Below are 20,828 nucleotides of genomic sequence, written 5' to 3' on the forward strand. Positions count from 1 at the left end.
TTTCCGACTGTCATTTACTGGCTATTACATAAAAGCCATCACACCGCTGAATCGTCTGTGCGCTTACGTCCATACTTTGCGTCATTCAACTCACATGCAGTGCAGATACTGAGCCCGTCTCCCAGGAATGACTGTTATATTCTGGCGTTGGATATGTGGTTACATTCTTCTCAGAGTCTGAGTCTCTGCAAGACACCAGGTCAGTTCTGAGGGAGAGGGGTTGGGAGGAAAAAACGATGTGATAAATACCCATCCTTTTTCCCATCCTCAAATGGTAGCAGAAGGCAATAGGGCTGGGATGCCCGTATTTGAAAATCCAAAATATTTCACCAGATAAAGCGAAAACAAGCTGCACTCACTTGTATCATGCTGCAACACCAGTGTTTGTTGATCGAAGTTGGCTACCGACCTCAAGCATTTAGGCATTCAGTCTTTCTCACGGGTCTCATGGGTCCAGGAGCTTCTAAGACATACTCAGTACAAATAGTGCACTAAAATAGATAAACACAAAGAAAGGATACCATTGAACAGTTAATAGAGGATCAGGATCTCAATTCCAATTGCAGACATCTTGGAACATAATGGACTTCAATACTATTTCAACTGTACAGCAGTTATGTTTGTACATTTCCCATCACCGGTAAACAAATATCATATCATTGATTAAATGAAGGGTATTTTTCCCCTTCCTTCATTGTGCATGATGATACAAATTGCTTTGAGAAAAGATGTGTTGTATATACATACAATCCAAGTAATTCGCTATTTTTGGAACATAAGTCATCTCACGGATTGGTATCAAATGTGATCAAAGTCGCCATCAAGCTGTGCATAGGATCATTCTTTGGTGTGCTGTTTGTTCTATGTAAAAACTGCAACATATATAGTATATAATGCAAAAGGCATTGGATATTAAATTCCAAATTTGTCTATTAACACACTGCATGTATCTTGAGCCCAGGTGGTCCCAGGCATGGAAACCACAAACCTGAAATAACCATAACATTATTATAAACCAAGAAAACTAAGTGCTGATCCTCACTCGTGAACATTGCCAAATACATCAACTCATAAACCACAGCTTAACTGAATGAAGCCTGCTCCATAATAGATACTGTGATGATCACCCCAGTGCACCTGTGTAAATAATGAAACCATTTAAAATATAAGTTATACATCGCTCCTAAAATAAGTAAAGAAAATAAAGAGAACAGAAAGTTTCAATGTAAGATTATTTGCATCTCTAGTCTTGTCTGGCAATGGGAAATGTACATACGTAACTGATGTAAAGTTGAAATAATATTGAAGTCAATTATGCTCTGGTGTTGCAGTATGATACGAGCGACTGCAGTCTGATTTCACTTTCTCTGGTGAAATGTGGATTACGAAATGTATGCATGTATCTGTACATATGTATGTTGGTTTGTACAAACTAGTCCATCCATGCATACACAGGAAGTAGACATTTTGGGATACTCTTACGTAGCAAAAATTTAAAGCGGTATCCACTGGCCCCATAGCCTATGGGAGCCTTGAACAACAAGGATTAAGATCACATTAAATCAATGAAAGTGTGGGTTTCATATTGGGGCTAATCTCCTTCTTATAAAATGGATGTGAATACAAGCTAACTATTTATCTGTAACACCACATCCCAACAAAGTGCTCACACTAAGTAGATTAGGGTCCAGTAAGTCTTGAAGAATTGCCATTGACCCCTCTTGTGCGAACGGGCAAGAAACATATTGGCCAATTGAAGGACGTACGGACAACTTGGGTCATACGAGTCCTCATGTTATTATTTAATCTTGTCATGGATTTAATCTATGATCAATAAAATATATTTTCTCTTGTTTATCCATAGACAATATATATCATACCTCCCTAAAGTACCACTATTTCACCTGCTCTAATGGAACAAGGGCACGCACCTGTGGCCCACGTGGACCGCAAGTGCAAAGAAAGAGATCTCCATCAAAGTACCTGATCCAGGGCCCGTTGGGTGTTTCACCGCTCACCCAACGTGGAGCATGACTCGAGAAAGATTCATCCCACCTTGGTGGGTGTGGACGAGTGCATCCTGAAAAGGATACCCTCTGTTGCCTAAATGATTGACATGAACTAGTTTGGAATACCAAATAGGCAAAGTAGGCACCAGCCTATGGGCCCAACTCCTTTTAGGGTCTCTGTGACAATGGATCAAAATAATATTGATTTGATCCTGAAAGAAAATTACAATCCAGCTTTCTTAAAAAATGTTTGCACAAGATAGAAAAACATGAATCAACTCGAATAAGTGAACATTTTAGATTAAAGACCCTATAGAGAAATGGAATCAAAGGGATATCGAGCAACCAACCCCTGAGAAGACAAGTTCATATAGTTATCCAGAGACCGCCAAACATTATTAGAAATTGAAGGTGAATAATGCTTCTTTTCAACAAAAGTATGAGCTCCACGAAGATATGCAACCCATGCTCACCAGGTATGATAAGGCAGAAGATGAAAAGATTTACATTCTGTGAGTATAATTTTAACAGCAATGGATAAAAGTAAATCTAAGAGCTCCAAATCCGTATTATCAAGAGGTAAAGGAATAACTGTCGCCCATGGATCTAGCAAGATCATAGGTAAAGAGAGAACTATAGATGTATTAAAGATTAGTGATAAATGTTTCTGTATCAGGCCCCAAAAAGAGTTTAGTGCCATGATGAAGCGGATGTCCCTTCCTTTTCTCTAATATTTTTTCTTCTCTTTTTCTTCTTTTTCTTTTTCCTTCTTTTATTCTTCTCTCGCTGATGTTTCTCATCTATCAAGCAATACAACTAACATATATCTTTATTGCAATATATTTTGCTGCCTCATCTGTTTATTACTTCTGGGGTTTATACTCAATAATTGATGAATTTATAATATTTATTATTCGTCATGATATTTATTTTGTCATTCCTTTTATCCGAGTTCCGTATTTATTGGCAATTAAATTCTTTGTTAAGAACTCTACTTTACAATTTATTATAGATTTGATTCTGATTTGCTGTATTGCTATTGTACTACAAATGTTTTTTTAAATAACAATCAAGATATTTGAACAAAAAAACACCCTATACAGAAAATACTGGAATAATGTAACATACCCATTAAGAACTTATAGTACATAAACCAGAGACATCACATTAACTTATCAGTTTGTCTTATAAAAGCTTATTTTCTGGCAGCTGGCAGTTTGTAAAAAGAAATCCAGTATATTGCGTAGTAGGAGATAATTTGCAAGGTTAGTCCCCGAAATTTCGACTGCCTAGACCTCCTCAGGGTCTAATCTGGCACTGACATGAGCAATGGTTCACTATTGTATAAAAAGTGATGTACGTAAGCACAAAATGCGTAAATTGCCTTTTCAAATAGTTTTCTTGCATTTCCAAAAGGAAATACCAATAAGCTTTTTGTGTGCACCTGAAGAGAAAGAGGCACAAACATCCTTTGAAACCTGGTTATTCACTGGGTGGTCTGCAGGTTTCATGACTGTATTAATATCTGCAGTTCAAAAAGGCAGACAGTAATATACAGCAGCGTCTTGCAATGGTCCCTCGTGCTGCTGGGGTACCTTCCACATGTGTAGTAAATGTCCCAATGGTGTCCCACTCCCTGAATCCGACAAACACATATGGCCAGAGGATGTCGTGTGTGCACCTTCCGGGTCTGGCGCAGGGTCAGACTGACGACGCAAACCAGCCCTGGCAGTTAAGTCGAACTGGTGAGGGGGGGGAGGGTTTTGAGGGGGAATGCTGGTGGAAACACTGCTGCTGCTTTTGTTACAGGCGGCCGATATTGCAGCACTGCTGCAGACCCAGCCCCCAGTAACACAAGCATTTACAATGCAATAGGTGTCGGGTTAATTAAGTTTGAGCTATTGGCATTGCTAAATATTGCAACACCAACTGCAACAAAAGTCTATAAATTGTAGGCCCAAAAAAAGTGTATTTATTTTTGTAGCAATGGTGGCATGCTGCGCTTAAGATGAATATGTTTAAAAGTAAAGTGCGCCATACTGCGATTGCTACAATAGTTAATTGTGGATGCCTTAACAATTGATGTGTGCACTGATGGCTGGTGGTGTTTGTGCCTGTAGAAATTGAGCACTGATGGCTGGTGGTGTGTGTGCATGGTGGAAGTGTGTGCTGCCGGCTGGTGGTGTGTGTGCCTGGTGAAAGCGTGCACTGACGGCTGGTGATGTGTGTGCCTGGTGAAAACGTGCACTGACGTCTGGTGGTGTGTGCCTATGGAAAGCGTGTACTGATGGCTGGTGGTGTTTGGGCCTGGTAAAAGCGTCCACTGACGACTGATGGTGTCTGTGCCTGGTGAAAGTGTGCACTGACGGTGTGCATGTGTGTGTGGGTGTATGTGTGGTTTTGTGTGTAGTTGTGGTTGTGTGCTTGGTTGCGTGTAGTTGTGGTTGTATGTGTGTGGTTGTGTGGCTGTGTGTGTGTGGTTGTGTGTGGTAGAACGACTTAAGTACAGTATTTGGTGCTATATAGGAACCGGTTGCCAGGCAACCTTTGGTAGGTTTAATTATATATGTTCCCTTCTATCACCATCAGTCGCCAGTCCCTGAAATCATCCGTCTGCGCGAGTGTGCGGGCCCCGTGAGGTCTTAAGGGCTCCTGTCGCCACATACCGAAGGAGTCGATGGTTGGGGGTTAGGGGGTTAGGAGGTTAGGGGGGTTAGGGGGGTGATTGTCGGGTGTGCTGTCAATCCTTGTACACAGTAACCTGTGGGTTCCCCATAGCACGGTTATTCGTTTTGTGGGCAGTTACCAAGAGCTTGCAAACTGTCCGGTCGGAAACGGAGACTTCACAAGCTTCCCAGTCTTGAGGTGATGGGTCGTGCCCCCCGAAGAGCACAGGAAACGTCCAGTGTTCGGACGACGGACCAGAACCCGCGCGCCCACATCTCCATTGTACATAGCTTCGTTCTCAGAGTTGGATTGCGCACACTGCGGTGCTTTTTAGATGATTTACCAAAAGAACCAAAATTGAGAAATTGAACTAAAAAACGGCCCCCACTGGCCCAAAATCAGCCTCCACCCTTCTGGCCCACCAGGGAAAATTCCCGGTGCCCGATACGGCCAGTCCAGCCCTGGTCCAGGGCAGAATAAACTCGTGCAAACGAGTGCAGTTTGCAAGGGTTGGTTTGGTTAGAAGAGTGACTTCTGAGACTAGTCTAGCGCTGCCTTCGGTGCTGCTTGTACCAGATCTAGATCTTCAGATTCCTTCACACCTTTCAATACAATGCAATAGGATCTCGCAAAAATAGTAACAAAATAAACAGAACAAGATGCAACTGTATGCTCCGAACCCTGGGCTGCATTCTGGAGGGGTCATTCTCCCCAATTAAGTATAATGTTAGAGAAAATAAAGATGGATGAACGGTTCCCTTGAGATAAATGCTAAAATTTAGCAAATGAAGATCAAAAGGCACCCGAGAAAAAATAAAACATCTTGCAACGTGAGGGCACCAAACGAGCGACACTCTAGTGATAGTTTGTCAAATTTCTCAGAGCGGCTGAGGCTGATGCCCTGAGGCGTTTTCAGAGCTAAATACTGCACAGTTGTTCATATTTAGAGACTCTCTGACTTCAAGCTGTTAGTAACTGAATAGTAACTTGTAAAAATTCCTCTTTAGTCTTATTAAAATGTCAGTTTTACCTCTAATTACTATAATCCTCCGTTAGATATTTAGACTGTTCTAAATCATTTTCCATTAATTTATTCTTACGTTTGTTGTTTTAAGTTTATATTTTGAAGGGGAAGAAAGTTGGCTTTTGCTATTTTTTGCAAATGTTTTATTTTACTGGGCTTCATACAAACACATCAGCCATGTTGGGAAAATACCTGCCAACTCACATGTTGCCACCGTGCGTAAAGCAATCTTTGCTCCCTTCACGCGGTCAACCAATGAAGAGCTAACATCACAGGCGGCTGCGAAAACTAGTGAGAAACCACTGCAAAACTTTTATTTCTAGCTTCTTTTTAAAGGCTCTGAACTGCCAATGTCCATTAAGTTTTGGGAAAATATCCCAGCACATCAGTACCAACATATGCAAGTTTCTTTTTTGAAGGAGGGGAACTTAGTGGGGGCAAGGGGCAGAAGTGCCTCTCAGGCAGTTCTCCTAATGAAGCTCCGCGCCCCCCCCCCCCCCCCCCACACACACACCCCCCCACATCACACTGTGAATGAGATATTTTTTTTAAATTGGGAAGTCTGCTGACCAGTGGCAACCCTAGTTAGTTTCCATGAATGATTAATAGCAAGTTTCATTGTGACCAAATGTATTGCATATTGGAGATTACATTGTTATACAGCATGTGCATTATACGCTGGGTTCACATCCAGCAATTGGAGACAGACAGTTTTTCATGCTAGTGCAGTTTCTTGTCCTATGCACCAAACATTTTCTAAGTCTGCAATATTTATTAAAAATGTAAGCCAAAACGGCTTGACTGGTGTAGTGATTATTTGTAGTTGAATTTTACAACACCCAGGGGAAGCCAGCGAAACAAAAGCCATGCTGTTAGCCAAGAAAAATAAATATATATTTTTCTTGGACTATGTCACTGTGTCCATACACTTTAGAAGATGAAAGCGCTGTACAGCCCTCCAGTAAGCCCATAAGGAAGTTGCGCAGATATTAATCAAGAATCATGCTTAGAATTTATTTTCAACTCTGCAAATCATAGTCCTGAAAATATCAAGATGACAAACATTTGCTTCCAGTTGTCTCCCTCCATAGTTAGCAAAAAATACACATTCCTAAAATATATTTAATGTACTTGTTGTGGTTGGGTATTTATGGTATACTCATGGAACAGTTAAGGTCATTCTTTAAAAGCCATTGTGGAGACCAGCAGAAGACGATATCAGTTTTGCACTGCTGTTACAGCTTTATCATTGACAACCTGATGCACAATTGTGGCCCTCTTACTGCTTCCTGCTATTTGAAACCCTTTCCCTGAAACTATGCATCTTGCATTTTTTCTGGCTCCCCCTCCCTCTTGAAGTATTTGTCCGATGAATCCCACCAAGCCCTTTGGAACCTCTCAAAGTAGCCCTTCTTGCTGATGCTCACCTGCTTGCCAGTGCTCAGTTCCCTCCTTTATCCTCTGCCTAGCTCCACTCTCATGTTTCCCACCGGCACCCCATTGTTCACTGTCTGTGGCACCATTCTATCAAATGCAGTGACCCTGTTAATCATCAAAGCTTCTAAAACTGGTCATATTACTTCAGTTTTAATCCAATTACATTGACTCCCATAAAATAGAGAGTAGTTGTCAATTCTCTTGTTATTTGTCTCAGACTTTTATATTCTCATATTCCTGTGTTCATGTCTGGAACATCTTCATGGCATTGATCCATGGGCACGCTGCATTGAAATTTACAATCACTTGTTTTAGTTTCCCAAATCAAGATTGTAACATCTGATGATCGCTCCTTTTTAGGAGCGGCTGCTAAAGAATGAAGCACCCTTATTACTGCTCTTCAAGCTGAATCAAATCTCTTGTGATTTAGGAAATCTCTAAAAACTCTGTTTAACTTTTAAGATCTACCCTGTTGGCTTATAGCTTGAATGCCAAGCTGTTTTGGCCTATGTTGCTCATTAAAAAAATATCAAATATATACCATCCTGTGGGTCCCATTTTATAGCTGGCACCACAGGTAAACACCGCCCCATCCCTGGGACATGGGTTCAAGACAAACCTTCCTTCTAAGGCATGCATTGGCTGCCTAGCTCTGAGCCTTCATGCTATCTCTTCGCTCCCAAGTGCCCTGCTCCTGCCCCTTTATCTTACCAGTTCCTACTTCCATGCCGTTTTCACTTGTGGAACCCACATCCACCCCTTAAGCAACCTCACTCAAATTCACTATCCAACCACACCGATGACCAGAGGCCACCTTATTCCTTCCCGGATCATTGCCACATGACCCTAGCACCATATCTTTCTCATGAACCTGGGCCAAAGCCCTCAAATCTTTGGTATATTGTCATGTGTCCCTTATCTATGCAACTTTATTTGTGGCCCCTTCACAAACCTGCCTTTCCTTTTGGTGCCTTGGCATGTTGTGTTTCATGAGGCAGGCAACTCTTGTATCTTCTCTGCCTCCTCGTCCATGAAATAGTATTACGCATTTGCTGGCCATTTTCTTTCCTTGTTAGGGGTGGGGGGGGGGGGGGGGCAGCACTTCCTTTATCTCTTCCTCTAAACACTTATCACCAGTGTTTTCCAACTGCCTGATAATACTCTTAAGCACCTTGTTCAAGTGCCAGACCTTGTTGTTTCTCTTCCTTGAGTTCTATGAAGGTTAAGTCCTCTAACATCCTCATCATCTGGCTATCCACAGAGGGTGGCATTCCAGCTATCTCTCCTTCCATACCATCTCTGATAGCTTCAATGTGGTCTTTCCTTTGCTCTCTTCATTGCCTTCGTAGACTTGGTGTCTCTCATGTTCCATCTTACTTTGAATTTTCTTTGACTTTACCTGGACCTGCTTTGCGGCCTTTTCTCCTTTCCCCCTTCCTCCATTGCTTCCCCTACACCAGGGTGACTATGCCCCCTCTGGTGCTTTCTAGCAACCCCACACCCACCCTCCGATATGTGACTTAAACCTGAAGCGGCCTGTTGCAGCCCCTATGGTTGCATTATTCTTCGATCTGCTAGTGCACATATTGTATCCCTCTTATATACCCAGTGCTCCTTTCCCACCTTTGCTGAACCAGAAACCCAAAGGTGTGGCATGGACCCTCACTGATGCTGCACTTCTGGATCTACCTGCTCCCGCTTGTGCCACGGGGTCATCCACTGCTAATCCTAGCATCTCTCCAGCTGCATTCAGCACCTTGAAGGTTTCCCTAAGTCCTTGTCGCTAGGAGCACCTCCAATCCAAGACAGCTCCACTTCTGGAGCACTAGAGGATGACCAGTCCTTATGTGCGTTTGCTGTAATAGGTTTTCTAACCCTGGCATATCAAGCTTACCACCATCACATTATCCTGGGGCATCGCTGTCCTGCACACTCTTCAAACTCCCCAGGCAAAGAGTGCGGCACACTCCATCTAGTTTACAGCTCATAACTGCCTTCTGTTTGTCGTAGCTCTTCCTCAGTAAGCTTAATAATTCCTACAAGTACTGTACTGATCCATCATTTCATCCTGTGCATAATTATTTTCTTAATTTAATTAATTTCATTCTGTGTACAAAAAGAAGGCCTAGCTATTTGTCCAGGTGCTTTATAAAGCAGTATAAGGTATGGATGATGACCGTGCACTCATATAAATAGAAGGTACATTCAGTATAATATTTGACAGTTCAAATAGCAATAAATGACTCAAAAGAGGCAGTGATAGCAGTGCTTAATTTGTAAAAACAAAAAACAAAAAAAGATAAGCGCCAGGGCCTTCGTCAGGATGCCACTGCAGCTTGCACCACTCATTGCCCCTGCCCACGCTGGCAATGATACTACCTAGACAACTACTAACCATCATACACCTAGAAGTGCATCAATTCAAACTATTCCTGTCCCCCAATGCTATTATAATGGTTTGGGCAGCAGGTAATATTCATTTTCAATCTGTCTTGAATTAATAAACAACTCGTGTTGTGCTCATCTAAACAGTGCCACCATGTGGCAGACAGTCACAAGAGCCGGTGTTGGCAATTAAGTGCTGATGCCAAGCACCTGAAACCACCAGCTCAGATTAAGCACTGATAACCCAAGGTGTAGGGAAACATATAATCATCTTTAAAACCTAACTGTGCTCTTTATAGTACGATATTATGGGATAGGCAGTTCAAAGGCACCTCAAACCCTAGAGAGGCAATACAAGCTGGAGTTAGGTCAGTAGCCAAGTGGGAGGTCTAAGGATGAAACTGAGGTAACAGTGAGAAGGTGATCCTGGTAGGATTAGAAAATCATGACCTATGCTTCCGTGCTCTTACATGGATCTTCAACAGAAATGTATATTCAGGTGTCAAAGTTGTTTTCTTGGTTAATATTGTTTGAGGGCCTTCTTAAAGGTGTGTGGCCATTGCCTCGGGCTTTCATGGGAATTCCTGGGTAAGGAAAATATTAAATTGTTTTTAACACTTCTTTGGCCTTGACTGGTTCAGTGAAATGAAAAAATTAAAATATAACCCAAACTGTGTGAGCACTGTTCAGCTTTGAATTGCATGTTTTTTATTGTTCGTGTTCATTGTTGTGTTATTTATCTGTAGGCAACCAGTGTACATTGTCAAAAGAAACCAGCTGAACTTAAATCTTAAGATGGAACCTGGATTGGACTCTTCACAAGAGTGTATATCTACTGATGTCAATGCAGCAGCTGCCAAAGGAGAGCCAACTCCGGCTCAGGGTGAAGTTGATGATCATCAGCCACATTTAGGGAACAGAGTGGAACTCTCCAGTGCCGACATCCTAAAAATCAAAGATCTGGATATAAGTGTTATCAAAAATTGTGAGGATTGTGATCCTCTGGATTTAAGGAACGAATCTAAGACAGAAGATGGAAATGTTGACTTCAATGAGGAGCAAAATGGAAATGGAAAAATACCCAACAGAGACAGTGGAATTGACAGTCCTTCTTGTAGTGTGGCAGGAGAGGTTTTTTCAAATGAAGACGCGGACCTGAAAACAAACAGTGCTGTTGAGAATTTGACAGACCTTGAAGCTGACAAAATGGATACCAATTTTCTACCTTCTGATCCGAAAAGAGACTCCACACAAGATGAGGACAGTGATATGGACGAAGGTAGCAGTGAAGAACATGAGTCAACAGAAGTGCCAAAGTCTGAGTGCTTAGATCCAACTAAGGTAAGAGAGAAGGCACTACACAGGTGCATGTACAAATGGCGCACTTTTGTGTGATGTTAGGTCTGCACGTATGGTGGCCTGTATCTTGCATAGGTCTGGCTACTGTGACCAGACACGTTCAGGTTTCTGAGAAATTTACAGCTTAGTGTAAAGTGCAAAGTTTGTTAAGTGCCACTACTCACCCGTAAGGCTCTCAAGGCGCGGGGGAGTGGCGGAGGTGCAGGTTCCAGTCCATTAAGGAGGGTGTCTGTCGAAGAGCCAAGTTTTGAAGTTTCTCGTGAGGATGGAGAGTGATGTTGTCTGTCTTAGGCGTAGCTTGTCTGTCTGAGGTGGAGTGTTATTTGTCTTTACCTAGAATTGAAGGGCCATCTTATAGTGACTGGCTGATGCGCTACACATTAAAGGTACTACAAAGATGCACTACATATTAAGGGCAGTGTGCTTGACCAGGTGTCAGTAGTATTGTGCTGCAATGCTTGCTGAAGCTTACCTATCAGATGCAGAGGGAGCAGGCCCAGAGGTGTTTGTGGGCCCACTGAAACCCAATTAATTTGGTGCTATCAAATGCCAGTTCCAACGCAACGTAATCTTGGTTCTACATTATTGAAAATACGTAATCTTGGTTCTACAATATTGAAAATAATGTGTGCCCAACGGTACGTGGATATTTTGTTTTTGCAGATTTTAATATATATAGCGCGAGCTGAGCTCAAAGGTATTGGAGCATTTTACATTTGCACCAGTTATGTTGCACAAGGTCACATTAATTTTTTTTATGCATGGGGATATCGAGTGATTTGTTCAGAAACAGATGATGTTGGGCTGATGCTGAGACTTCTTCCAAAGTTGGCAGTACTGGCCGTAACACCACATCTGTGTGCATGCTGTTCTTTCACGGTTTGCAGCCGCGGCCCGTGCTTGGAAGAGCAGTGGGGCCAGGTTGGGGGAGGAGGGGATTTCGACATATGACAACAAGGGAAAAGTAAGTATTTATTTAATTTTCCCACGCCGTATGTCGAAAAATGTTACCACCCCCACCCACCCTGCCCCACCGCTCTTACCTGCACGGGCCGTGGCTGACTGTGTGTACATCCTTTAAGACCTGTTTAGTACAGTGCTTAATTTGTAAAAACATAAGTGCCAGGGCTTTCGTCAGGAGGCCAATGCAGCTTGCATCACACACTGCCCCAGCCATTCTGCCAAAGATGATAACCAAACAACTACTTGCAAAGCATAGATTAAAATAAAAAAGTGATGAAAAATACAATGAATTTAAAAATACAACACATAGTTCACAGGACTAACTTTACATAACCTTTCCGCAGTACGGTAAGCTCATACAAGACAAACACATTTCAATAACATTGATTGGTTTACAATAAAATAGAGGTAAATCACATTCAGGTAGATTCATGAAAGAAAAATCGGCTCGCAAAGGGCGATTCTGCGGATCTGGCCCTTTGCGAGCGCAATTTTTGCATTTGGGATTCATCATCCCAAATGCAAAAATCGGTAATTGCGAAATCGCATATTTGCTAGGAATTGCATTTTAGGAATCTCTATTTGAGATTCCATAAATGCAATTCATGAACCATTTAAAAATTTCGAAATCGCAATTTTGGGCCGCTATTTACCGCGAGGTCAAACCTCGTGGTAAATAGCGAAAACTTAGAAAAATGCATTTAAATGCATATTTCTAAGTTGCATGTTACACACACACATGTCCTTTGGACATGTGTGTGCGCAGCACCAATGTAGATTACATTTCAGGGGTGCTACAGGGTGTACTTTGGACACCCCTGGCACCCTTGAAATCGCATCCTATTTTGCGATTAGCAAAGGCCCATAGGAATGAATGTGGAGTTATTCCTTATTTGCGATTAGCAATTTGCTAATAGCAAATAAGGAATGTGTAGGAATCGCAATTTATTTAGCGATTCCTACATGAATCCCGTTTTGCAAGTCCTTAATAGCGATTCCTTAATAATCGCTATTAAGGACTCGCAAAACGGGACTATGATGAATCTAGCTCATTGTCCATAAAAAATAGATCTTTTTAAATATACAATTAAATAGAAGTAAATCACATTGTCCATAAAAAATAGAACTTCACACACTGTATATTACAAGCCTGCTAATTAAGATAATTTAAATATAATTAAAAACACTTGCCTGTTTATTTAAACCACCTACGATTTCTCATATTCAAGTAGCACCGAATGTAGTTACATCTTTAGAAGAGAATGATCTTGAGAACACAGCTAATAATCATCACACTCCAGCACATGTGACAAATCTGACTATTTCAGGCCCCAAAGCTATAAGAATGGCTTGGGTGGCTGGTCATAGACATTTTTTTATGTATATAAATAATTAACTGTGGTTGCGGTTGTCTCTAAATTAGCCGGACAGTGTCACCTTGTGGCAGACTGTCAGAAGCGCAGTTGTTGACAATTAAGTGCTGGTGCCGAGCACCGGAAACTACTGGCTCAAGTGAAGCGCTGGTTTAATATGATACCAGATAGGTTATGAAGTTTGAAGCTATGCCTTTCTTGTATTGTGTTGCAGTCATGTTATAACATGTTAATTATTGTCTTCATCAGTAAGGATATAAAAACAAATAATACGTTTGGGGCACAAATGCCTGCTAACGTAAGCTGGAATTGCTGATTACGAGTGATGTCTAGTTTTTATTCCACTTTATGCATCTTTGTACCACTAATCTAAGATTCCCACGTATTTAACTCACTTGTACAGGGTTGTCTGCATCCCAGCTCTCTACCTTTGTCACTGATTTCCTAATTGTCCCTCTGTATTCTTTCTTCCGTCCCCCATGTTTGGTCCATCTTTCTTTCTCTTACTCAGAATATATTTTATTGGCCTATTGGTTAATCTAATTGCTCAGTGTGTCAGCTTGGCTAACCAGCTAATCCTCTCAGAGCAGACAGGATTTTCTACAGGCCAGCCCATGCTTCCATTTTTATTTTAGGTTACATAATTTGTAAAGTGCACTTGCACATCCACTTGTAACACTTTTGTTCAGGCACTTTTGTGGTGCAACCTTGATAAAAGGTGTATCCCCAAGCAATTGCTTTCTGTCATTACTTCTCGTCATACTAGAACCAGGGCTAGGGTCAACGTGCACAGACAGTGAGAGATGACTAATATCATTTATATCCTAATGAGTATAATGAGTAGAAGTTGCGTAAGTGCACCATTTTTTCTTCTCTCCTTCTGTATGACCTTCCAGAAAGATTAGTTGGAGCAAATGGAAACCCACCAAAGGAGTTGGCAAACATATTGATATTTAACTACAAGCTGACGATTTGACAGATTTGGTCTGCATTCCAGTAAGGTTTCAAAGGCAGCTGAACATATTAACCCATTATTTCAAGTCAAATAATCTGATTGTTAATATCACTAAATCACAAGTTCTGCAATTGGGCAGGGAGAAATTAAATTCCACTTTGAAATTAGACAAGGATGAATTGCAAATGGTCATATAGCAGTTTTTGAGTGCTTTTTAATGACAAACTTTAGTTTAAAAAGCATTAGCAATTGTTTTTTAGAAGAGATTTGAATCCAGTGCAAATTTTTGTGTTGTTTTATTAGGAAGTGTGGGAGATTTTCTGTGACATCTGTGTTAAGCCAGTATACCAGAGGATATTATGTTATCACATATTGTCGCCTAGGCTAATTATGACAAAAAAACCCTCAATTTTAAATGACATAAATGAATAACTGCCTGGAATGTTTATTGCATATCAATATTTATTGGATTAGAGGGTTTACTAACTGACCCACTGCTATGTTCTTTAGGCTGCTAACCTAGAAAAGGCTTCAGATCTGTGGCTGCAGAATGCCTCAACTCGTGAATAAGCAGTTACAATGGGAGCAAAAAGCATACATGTTATGTAGGTGTTTTTTTTACATGAGATCTTCGGATTGATCATAGCAGATTTGCTAGAGGCCTCTTGTTCTTTGTTCACAAGAAGACTTTATCAGAACAATCTGTTGGGATGCTGATTAAAGTCAATTTAGGTTTCATGATGGGCGACCAGTCAAGGATGCATTTTGTAGAAGTAAAAATTGTTAGTACAACAAATTATCAGTTGTGATTGTCAAACCCAAAGACAACAGGTGGCTGTTATTGTTTGCTTTGGACAGTACTTTAAGGTGTAGAATATCAAACCTGTATCATTGTTCTCTGTGTGCAGTTGTTGTCTTACGGCACCTGAAAAATTAGTGCTTGTTTTGTTATTATGTGTTACTTGAAAGCAAATTATATTTGCTTCCATAACTTATTGTTTGTTCTTTTTAAGTTCCGAGAATTATTATTATTATTTGTTTTTTAGGTAACTGTTGATAAAGAAATTGCCAATGTTTTATATGGAAAATAATTTGTGTTAGTTTGATATTTAAATGCTTTTGTTTCAAGGTCAAGGTGAAGTGTTTAATTATTGTTTTGACTGTGGAATTGTTTTTAAATTGTAATAATTGTATCTATGAAGTGTTTAGTTATGTTACTGCTTATATGGTCCCTGTGTTGTGAATAAACTTAGTTTAAGTAAAAAGTCACTTCCTTGGATTGGGTGGTCAATTTCAGCTAAATGATCTTACTATTTTTCAACTCTGTGATCGGTTTCCTTTTTATGAGGTACTCAGGTTCACAATTTCACAAATGTAATGTGTGAAGCTTGCAAGGGTTTTTTTTAGGGCGAAATGTTTCAGGCACCCTTTGCAGCAGTAAACATTTCTTACTCCTGCACTCGACCATGCAGCTTAGTGGGTGGACCGTCCCTGCTGTGCGGTAGGACCCCAATCCCTAGTCTTTATGCCCTGCATCGGAACTAGAAGTGCCCATACACATTTCACTTGTACTGACTGCCGGTATCCCCTGACACCATCATCTGCCATAGTTTGGAGTCCTAACCTTCAAATGACCCCCTTTCCATTGGCTACGTCTTTCACCTGCGTAGAGAAGGTGTGCAACTGCTTTCCTCAGGATTTCCTGGTGGGGTATGTCCTGTGCATGAGACAGCCTGTGCCAGAAATCCTGGACTTGGACGAGCTGGTGGTGTTAAACTAAACCTCCGGAAAAGTTAGCTACACCTGTGAATCTTTGTTTTTTCTTGATCATTTCTACTTCAGAGGACTAGCTAAAACCTTCACCCACGTCTAGTCGAAACTTAAACCTGTTGTGGATGTCTCCTGAACTGGGCCAGTCCTAAGACTCTGTGCCTCTTGTGAACATCATTAGACAAAGAGTGTAGGTCTTGAATCTTGAAGTCAGGTTGGCCAGGGCACCATCGGTACCATCCCTGCTAGGAAATGTATGTGAAGGGACGAACACGGATCATTTCAAGACTGTCTTTTCTATTTTTTTACTTGTCCTAGTTGAAGTGCATATCACCTCCTTCTTTGAAGTGTGAGCACGCTCGTGAAGCCCAGAACATGAGCCAGCACGACACTGCCTTACTTCACTTGACATAAGATCAATAGTTTAGATGCAAGTGGGAAATCTTCCAGGGAAAGGTGATGGTTAGCCATTAAAATCAGCAATTGATAATCCATCTATGTAAATCCAGTATTTGTAAATCGCGAACAGTTACCCGAAGGCATCCCAGCTCTGGGGGCCGTCGGGAAGATTAAGCAAGCTATTGCCTAGAGTCACATGGTGCTGGGCTGACCTGCCGCCGGTGCCGGGGATCGAACCGTGAGCCCCAGATCCCAGCGTTAGTCGCCCTGGCCGCGGCGCCATACCTCTTTCCTATATATGACAACATTATGTTTGTTTCGTTAGGGCATGCCTGTTGAAACAACACTGCATTGCAAAAACAGAAATGCTTCTTAATGTCAGTGGCTAAAACACGCTTAAGCATTTAACTCGTGAAGTCTAGTCAAAGTTACTCACAGTACGCAGTGGTCACAGGGCGGGGCACTGGAACATTTCTGGCAGAACAACATTTCACTAAAGTGAAACCCTTTAGAGATTAACAGAATTACTTCTGTAATTACAAATATGCTTTTCCACGTGGCGGGTACTTTACTGTTGATATTTATTTTCTGTAAAAATAAATAAAAGAAACACATACAGACAATTCCAGAGCGGCAAATTATTTATATTTCACCAAACAAGTCTCTATAGGTGTAAAATAAAGTAGTTTTTTATGCTGAGAACCGTTTTAAGAACATTTTCTTGCTCCTCCATGCTCCACACAAGCCTCGTTAGGGATCCTAAACATGAAATATTTGCTGGGGCCGGAGATTACCATCCAGTAGCAGCCGGTGTCTCGAAAGTGTGACAAGGGGCTGGGGGTGACGAATAGGTGGGCGGACGACACAAATAAACAAAAACAAAAAACAACTTACCTTCAGCGTCGCCAGATCGCCACATCACCCTCTTCTAAGCTTCACCCCACTGCAGGCACAGGTTCCCAGAATCCACTGCAGCTAACCCTGACTCTGCTCTCATGTTGCTAGGCAGAATGAAAGCAGCGTCCGGATTGGCCTGAGCGCTATGAATTTGCAATCCTAGTTAGACTGGGAGCCTGTGCCTGCTGTCCCCAACCTGGCCACGCAGCTAAGGTTGGAGACAGCTTCAGTGCGCATGTCAGTTTGACCGTCCTAAGACGGCTGGCCAAACCCACATGCACACTGATACCAATGCGAAACACTTCCCCTTATGCCTGTCCCCCACTCCTGCCCTGCGATTGCCCCACCCAAAACTCAGCAGCTAGAAAAAAAATAAAACGATAATAAACCTGGTTCATTATCATTACATTTTCCCTGTTGTAGGGCTGCTGGAGGGGGGGCGCCGCTCCTCTGCCATAGCGGAGGAGCAGCCGTCGTTGACATCCCCAAGTAAGTCGGTGCTTGTCCGGCATTTCTTGATGCAAAGCTCGCAGAGCATTTATCAGGCACATTATAAATGTCCTGGTATTTTATCTCTTCTTTGCTTCCTAAGCATATTACAATAGGGCACCAGTGAGGCAGATGGAGTAGTATGTGTGATTTTTTTTTTCTCGGCTTTTGTTTTTCCTGATCTGCTTTATGTCAAAACATTTAGACACTAGAGCTAAAAACTGCTCTCACTGTGCGCGAGAGATATCCACCAGATGACAAATTATGTGTAAATGGCTCATTACTAAGATATGCTGCATGCTTTAAAAATAAGATATTTGGTATGGAGCGATTTACTACATATCTGGCATGTTTTATCTACTTTGAGTTTCTAAGCATCTGTCCCTGTAGAATGTAACAAGTTGACTATTAAATGATTCCATCGGTTGCACAGCCGCCTGATGTTTTAGGTCTGGCTCCAGACAGCATTAGTTTGGCCAGAACTCATGTTAGCAGAACAAAATGTAAAAGAGTGTGAGGGGACAGGTCATTGGTTGCGTTGGTCCACCTAAGGAGTTCTTGTACTGCAGTAAATGCAGGGCCAAACTGGGATCTCAAACCAGCCTGGCAATTGCGGCAGACCAGTCCCGGGATGGGTCGGTTAGGAGTAATAGAAGGGCTGGAACACTGCTGCTGCGCTTTTTTTACAAGGGGCCGACTTTGTAGCACTGCTGCAAAACCGGCCCCCAGCAACAAAAGCCGCCCCCACCGGTACAAAATCGCCTTCCACCAATCCGGCCCACTGGGAAAATGCCCGGTGCCCGCTACGGTCAGTCCGGCCCTGAGTAAATGGGTTTTCAAATATCCACGTGCTGCAATGGAGGTGCATGGTAACATTAATATTTTTTTCTAACTTTCCCTCCCACCTGCCCTGAAAAAAACTTGCCTTTTGCTGCCATCACATTGGAAGCTTTGTATTCCTGAGCCCCCAGGATAAATTGCTCATAAACTGGAGTACTCACCATTGCAAATGCAAGGTTGGTGGCACAATTTTCTTCCCCTTTCTGGTGTGGCCTCTCCATACACCATGGGTTTGTTCTACATTTACCTTGCCAGCATATTGGTGACAGCAGTAAATTCTGTCATGAAGATGTTGTTGAACTGGGAATAGGCTGCAGACTCTAAAATATTCTCTTCCCAAACCATCAGATTCAGAATCATGATTAAATGTTGCTTCCTAAAGAGGTTTAGTAATTGAAGAGATAAATATAGTACTAGATTTATTGATAGACATTGTTCAGCACACACCTACAGTGGCTTTTAAACTATCTCAGCAACTAAGCTGGACAAAGCAGTATGCTGTGGTTCATATGTCTTCTTTACTGTTACATCAAATATAAGTTCCAGGCAAGTGGTTTGAGCTGCCTGTCTCCCTGCAAGCATCTAGAGCCATCCCGGTAGCCATGCCACAAAGACACGTGGACTGCAGTTTCCCCTATTGCACCCAAACTCTGAGAAAAAATAAATAGTAATAGATAAAATATTATTTTATTAATCGAAGCATGGAAAATAATGTACCTAAGGAGTAGGCTGTCGAATTAATGATTCCCCTATGAAATGGAATAAGCAACTGTTTTATTCCTGATAAATGAGTAGAAACAAATCTTTTTTTTTTTTTAAATGATGAACGTTCTGAGGAAAACAGCACTCACTGGTTATTCTTTCTCATTGACTGTAGGACTGCTAAACATCTTGGTTAATGCTGTAATTACTGTTGTGTTTCTCTAGCATTCTGTTTATAATTCTCTACTTCTGACTAAAGAACTGGAAACCATAATTGTAGCCTTTGTCTCTTGCCTTAAAACAATAGACCATTGTCGCTCTATATTCATGTGCTCTAAGACCAAGTGACTTTACATAACTTTTGTTTGGTTTAAACTCTTTTTTTATAGCACGTGCTTTACTGTGGCTCAGTTTTATCCATGCTAGTCCGAAGAAGGAATTCAAGAATGTTAGGGCCAAAAAACTCATGCTCGCAAACAATGTCTACTTAGGTCCCTTTATGTGACCCATCTAACAAATGGAATTCTACACCCTATAAAGAAACACCCTTGACCTAATTCTATGCTCCCTGCTCCCTCTTGAGCCACGAATCCAATTTTCCGAGCCAAATCAGAACCTCGCTTCATTCCTTTCACCATCGTATTCAACCCAATCAACCCAACCCAATCAACCCAATCACAGGTGAGCTAACCAAATCCTGCAATGGCCTGTTCTTCTACATTTGAATCTCCCCGCAGGGATTGTCTAAACGATATGTCTTTAAAAACACTGCTTCTCACTGGTGTAAATATGATTTGATCTCATCAGGCGGCAGTGCTGTGGATACGTTTAATTTAAAGTTGTAGCATTTAGTTGTGTGAGGATTCATTTACACGCCACTGTTGGTAATCTGTAATTTTCTGCATTTGAATTGGTTTATCAGAGAAAGTATATCTAGAATTGCCTCTTCTGGGTTTTAACTTAATCAAAGTTCTGAGAATCGCCTTTAGAATCTAGCAATGCATGGTTAATTCTCGCCTCTCATTTACATTTAAATGTCGTCACTGTTAATTCCATTTTCCTATTTGTGCAACAGAGGTTAGTTTAATACATAAATATTAAATCAGATATAGGTGTATTCCAGCAGGGTCTGTTGCCTGTTTGCAAGACCTTGTCATGGCATGCACAGCTCTGGAATGTCGTAAAATATGTGAGATTGATTTACAGGTGAACCAGGAAGCACAATGGTTTTCTAAGCATATTTTCAGTGCACCATTAGTTTTGTAGCATATTTTAGTGATCTTGTGTTAGTGTGTTTTAACGGTGATTAGATTTACTTTGTTAGTCATTATGTAATGCTTGACAGTGTACAAGCCCACTGCGCTGTACTGGGATATATTTGTTTTATCCCCTTAGCTGGTGTCCTATAAAGTTCTTCCTCCTCCCTCTCAATGGTGCATTTGGCTGGTGTATATCATTCCATTATTTCCCATTTAGTACCATCTTAGTTATTGTCAAGCATTTAACCAATCATATTTCCATTTGGGATAGGGTAAAAATGCCAAAACATGAAAAAATGG

The 20,828-nt window shown here is 41.5% G+C and overlaps 1 protein-coding gene across 1 annotated transcript in view; it reads left to right on the forward strand.

Moving 5' to 3' along the window:
- The window catches only part of FGD3 (FYVE, RhoGEF and PH domain containing 3), a 569,969-nt gene that overhangs the window by 335,579 nt on the left and 213,562 nt on the right, over nucleotides 1-20,828 (forward strand). Inside the window, exon 4 of the mRNA XM_086939157.1 lies at nucleotides 10,269-10,863. Coding sequence (XP_086795283.1) covers nucleotides 10,269-10,863 — 595 coding nt within the window. The remainder of the gene's footprint in view (nucleotides 1-10,268; nucleotides 10,864-20,828) is intronic.

The sequence above is a fragment of the Lissotriton vulgaris genome, chromosome 9 (genome assembly GCF_964263255.1).
Source record: "Lissotriton vulgaris chromosome 9, aLisVul1.2, whole genome shotgun sequence".
Classification (NCBI taxonomy): domain Eukaryota; kingdom Metazoa; phylum Chordata; class Amphibia; order Caudata; family Salamandridae; genus Lissotriton; species Lissotriton vulgaris.